At 31.5% G+C, this 5,334-nt stretch overlaps 1 protein-coding gene across 1 annotated transcript in view; it reads right to left on the bottom strand.

The window, feature by feature from the left end:
* The window catches only part of LOC112504912 (50S ribosomal protein L2-B, chloroplastic-like), a 3,352-nt gene extending 2,862 nt beyond the window's left edge, over nucleotides 1-490 (bottom strand). The window contains exon 1 of the mRNA XM_025108867.1: nucleotides 433-490. Within this exon, the coding sequence (XP_024964635.1) occupies nucleotides 433-490 (58 nt within the window). The remainder of the gene's footprint in view (nucleotides 1-432) is intronic.
* Nucleotides 491-5,334: the final 4,844 nt, after the last annotated feature.

Below are 5,334 nucleotides of genomic sequence, written 5' to 3' on the forward strand. Positions count from 1 at the left end.
TATTAGGGATATTTATACGGTTTATTTGCTTTATGTCAAGCTTTAAAGTTATATGCAATTATAGCATATTTATTTGAAATATTACATGTTTTGAGTGTGTGGTCATTCATTTGGGGTCATGAATTTAGACTGTAATGCAAAAGTTCCATAAATATAGGAGTCGGTCTTTATTGATTTGAAATAGAATGGTCGTTCCCACATTGTGGCCAGGAATAGTCATTGGGTCATCGGGGGCATTATGATGCAAGCTCTTGAAGTAGAACATCTGCCATTAACCCCCATGGTGTCATTTCTGAGTCAATTTAATGGGATAGTTATTCCCATATTGTAGCTAGAAATAGACATTGGGTCATTGAGGGCAACTAGGTACGTCTTATGGGAGTCAGATACTAGTCATTGGCCACGTATGTAATTTCTAGTGAATGAGTGTACCTAAGATTATTGCGGGCCTTGAACTATGAATCGCAAACAATTGATCCCATTGGGCCATTGATCCTCAAGATGAGTTATATAACATGGAATTATGGCATACTTTTATGTTCCGCCACTAATCATAGAAATGGGTCTCCCTTGTCACTGAAAGGTGTTGTTTGGGTATTGAGTTTTAWCCATGTTTTCTGTGACGTGCTGGGTATGAGTATTTTTCATTATTTATGGTTTGAGTATTAAAYATTGTTTATATTTTGGGCATTTAATCTCATTTCATTTTTGGGTGAATATTGGACTTTGGTTCTATGAATAAAGGAAYGTTTTGGTAAATGCGTTTTCATCAYGATAATAACATCCTTTTATACTTAAATGTATTTCAATTTGGAAATTATGATTTAAATAACATCTTTTCAGTTTTACYATTTTTATATTTAATATGAAACTGTTTGAACTCACTAGACRTTAAGTTTARCTTTTTTCTTTGTCGRCATATGTATCAGGTYCTTATTTGATGTATTATTAGAAATTTTAAATTAGACGTTATTTCCAAAKWTGAGGGTTTTACATTTATACTAGAACTTTGGTTCTTACCTTGAAYTTTGTGTGAAATGACATTTTATTAGTTTTAATATATCTAATCGTTGGTCCCRACCATTTTATTTGATGATTATACAAATATATCTGATATAACACTTAAAAAGTTTTAAGATTTTTGTCTAGAATTCGAAATATAAAGTAAAGGTCAAATTGTGTCTTGATCCAAATTTATATAAAAATGGAATATAAAAGGCATCAAGATCCGAAATGCCTTACAAGATCCAAATTTTACGAGATCCAAATGGTTTGATGCAGAATGACGAAGAAACTCTTATGATATAATGCAAATTAAAATATGGTTGTTTGATAATTGTTCAGAATAAAATTAGGATGCTTAATGGTTTTGGAAGGCCCAGAATACAAAATCATTCGGAAAGAGTTTTAGATCTATTAAAAAACCAACTTCTGTTAATTTTTTAACGATTCAGATGTTGTCTTTTAATAGAACTATATTAAGAGGTAAACAAACATATAAAAAAAAACCTTAGGTGGCATTTATTTTTTAAGAGGTGCTGAAGTCTGAAGTCTGATTTCACTTCTGATTTTTAAGAGGTGATGCTGAAGTCTGAAATCTGAATCAGTCATATTGTTTGTTTTTGTAAACTGACAACGTCTGAAGTCTGAAATCTGAATCAATAGTTTGCTTTTGTAACCAACAAAACATATCAATATGTATAATTTCTGATTTCACTTCTGCTTGTGTTCCCAAGATTCCCTTAATTCTTCCTTCTCTTCCAGATCAAGCCTTCCATTTTCAATCTCCACCCTCATCCTACCACCATCAACCACCGTCCACCACCACTCCTTCTCTAAAATCCAACGTCCAAATCCACCTCTAAAATCGAAGCAAATATCCATCATGATGAAAACTACAATGACGAAAACTACAGGGACAGAAATACCTTGATTCATGAGGATAAAAGGTGCACAACTACTGGTTTGCACGGGAACGAAAACACACAGTAGCGAAAACCCACAGGGAAGAAAAGCCTCTTGATTTGGATCTGATTTGGGTCGATTTGAAGCTACCAGAGGCGATGGAGGGTGAACTCGATCGATTGAGACGATGAGGAGGGTGAAGTCGATCGAATGATGAAGTAGAAATCGGTTCTCTGGATAATTTTCAGGATTAAGAGGAAAATAAGTGGCTAGGTTATCACTTAATTTTTAAGAGGAAAATAAGTGATAAGTGATTCTGAAAGAAAAAGAAAAACAAACGGTCTGAATTTTCTTATGTCTAACCGAATGAGACATAAATGATAAAATAAGAGCTTTTTAAAAAAAACACACCACCTTAGATGATAATGACAACTCAAATAAATGAATAATATTTCATCCAAAAAGGAATTGGTAACTTTACCAAATTGTAGTGGGTTCATTTTCATGGAAATTAACAATATATTTCTTTGAAAGGTGCTTTTTGGAAGCTTAACATGATATTTCTATATGGGTTTTTTTTTCTCTGAAATTGATTATTGCAACACATTCAAAAAATAAAATTTTAAAAAATGATTTTTGAAGTGTGTTTGGTTTGAGGTTGTAGAAAAAAGGTTTTATCGAAAGAGAGATTTGGACGATGAATAGTGCGATTAACCTCTGGAAATAAAACCACCGGAGTTGTCACATGCGTATGTTTGTTTGTTGAGTGGCTTAATTTAGGACTCAAGATTTCGACTTTACATTGTTGTACATATGTTTTACATACTCGTTGTTTGCCAGAGCTAAAACCAGCTCAGAGGAAGGGGTCGTTGAATAAGCAAAATTCTAATTAGACCTAACAAGAACAGAATCACGCTCTGTAGGATTTGAAGGGAATTGTATGGAATGTCCTACTCCTGCCCGAGCTTTCCGATCACCCAATCCCCTATATCATGGACATCTATGTTAGGTAGGCCCAGGGATCGCTGATTAGTCGTACGATTTTAAAAATTTGTAAAGAAAAAGGAAATGACCATAATGTCTTCACATGACCAGCATGCAGGGGCACTTAAATGACAACTTTTAATGCCTGTTAGTGACACAAAAAACGAAATCCGAAACGAAATGCAAACTATAGAGTGTAGCATATTTACTAAAGTCGAGTAATGAAACCAAAGTTTTCATAAACCACAACGATTCTTGTAATTTACTCTTATTGGACTCGACTATTTGGATTTGAAGAAAACACAAAAATATAACATCCGTTTAAACACATAAAATGTTGTAAGATTATAATTTGTTGCCTAGCATCGAGGATCTGAATTGTTATATGATCCGACTTGTATAGAACTTGATGGTCCAACACCCGAAAATAGAGAAAGATCGAGGTATCCAAAATTCAGCTTATAACAACTTATACATGATTGTTTGGTAACAACTTAATGATATAGAAAGCATCTTGTTCAACCAATTTTATCAATAAAAAACTTAATGAAAAATCAACCAAACAACGCCTAAATCATTCATCCCATAAGAACCAACACTCAAAAAGTCAAAAATCAAAAATAGCTTAGTCAAACTGATTTTACATTTAATGACAGTAATGAAGTTCACAACACATACCAACACCTTATAAGAAAGACATTATTTTGGTATTAAAATGACAATATCATTATAGATAACAACTATATATATATATATATATATATATATTCCATTTGTTTGACTAGTAACATTTTCAATGTGTTAGGGGTCAAGAGTCATAAAATAAAATATATTTAAATTAAAAGAAATCCAAAACCATTATCATTTATTCTTTTCAAAAGTAGAATATTTAAATTAAAAGATTTCATAAATAAGTCAATTGATGACACCTTCAAACCATATTTTATGCCAACAAATAGCACAACTTAACATTCTTTACAAATTATATAAAAAAGGTTCTTTTTAGGATAAAAGACATTAAAATGTAACAAATTTGGTTAAATTCCTATTATTTTTCTCAATCAATATAATAAGGTTTCAAAATTTTCTATTTTGTATCCATCTTTAGATGATGATTTTGAGACATCTGCAGTTGCATAGTCTTATTTAGTTCTATTCTGCTGCTGCATTGCATGTATAGTATAAACTGGTTTATGGTTGAAATTTTATTCAAACAGACCTTAAGGACTTCCATGCTAAAATCAGCAAGAAACATGAGAAACTTTCCAACCAATAACTTGATAGAAARCATACCAAGTTTTGATGTTTGTTTGTTGTAATCATCATCTTAATCCTCCTGCTTCAGCTTTGTCTGTGGTCTCCTGCTTTGTTTCATCAATTTTCAGATTTGCATTTTTCTCCATTTCTTTTTCGAAAGCTTGTACTTTCATAGTGTGCATCATCTGTTTCATTGTCTTCTCCTCTTCTTTAAGCTGCATTTCCACTATCATTTCAGCCTGCTTATCAACTGGCTTGAAGTATTCGTTAATCGCAGTCTCCTGCACCACCCAACTCTATATCAGTCTCCATAACATTTCATGGCGAGGTGGAACTGCACACAAACATAATTTCCTACACACAAACATAATATTTACTGCACACAAACATAATTTCCAACAATTAGCCAAAAAAATATCCTAATATGAACAATCAAAAATCATATCCTGTTCCCCAATTTATCATCTTTTGAATGCTATATTGTAGGATTAAACAAGACATCCTCTGTTCTGGTCATTAAACAATACATTTATATGAAAAGGTGACAGAATTTTGTAACAGATCAAACCAATGATCCAAAAACTATGAGAAGTGGATCATTGATTAAACAAACACATTACAAAATTTGGTAATGGAATGAAAAGAGCAATTAACATGTAATAGAAATGAATGCATGTAAAGGGTAATTAAAAGGGATCTACGAACCAGGTTGAATGAAGACAAAATTGAAATGGCGATCAGAATTCACGATTTCACCTGGGAGGAAAAAGAAGGAGGAAATGAGAATGCTTAACCGTGTATTTGAATTGAAAAGCAAGTCGGTTTTGACAAATCACCCTTTCGGTTAAACTAAATTCATTAATTTTTAGTACAATTTTTATTCTATTTAATTTTTTATATCTTTTATTTTATACTAGAAGCGTACTCGCGCAATGCAGCGAGATAAATCGTGATTTTAGTATTTCATTTTATTCTTTATCTCAATCGATGTTAATATGATGGCTTTATGTTATTTTGAGAAAACGATGATGTTTTTATTTTTGAATAAAATATATGTTTGAAGATATCATAAAAATTTGATAAAAATATATCGATATTAGTATTTAGTATCAAATTAACTATTTGAAATTCCTTATTTTTTTTTGTAATTTTTTAATTCAATTTTTTTATAATTTAATTTATGTACAA

Source organism: Cynara cardunculus, unplaced genomic scaffold (genome assembly GCF_001531365.2).
Source record: "Cynara cardunculus var. scolymus isolate 2C unplaced genomic scaffold, CcrdV1 Un_Scaffold_7311, whole genome shotgun sequence".
Classification (NCBI taxonomy): Eukaryota; Viridiplantae; Streptophyta; class Magnoliopsida; order Asterales; family Asteraceae; genus Cynara; species Cynara cardunculus.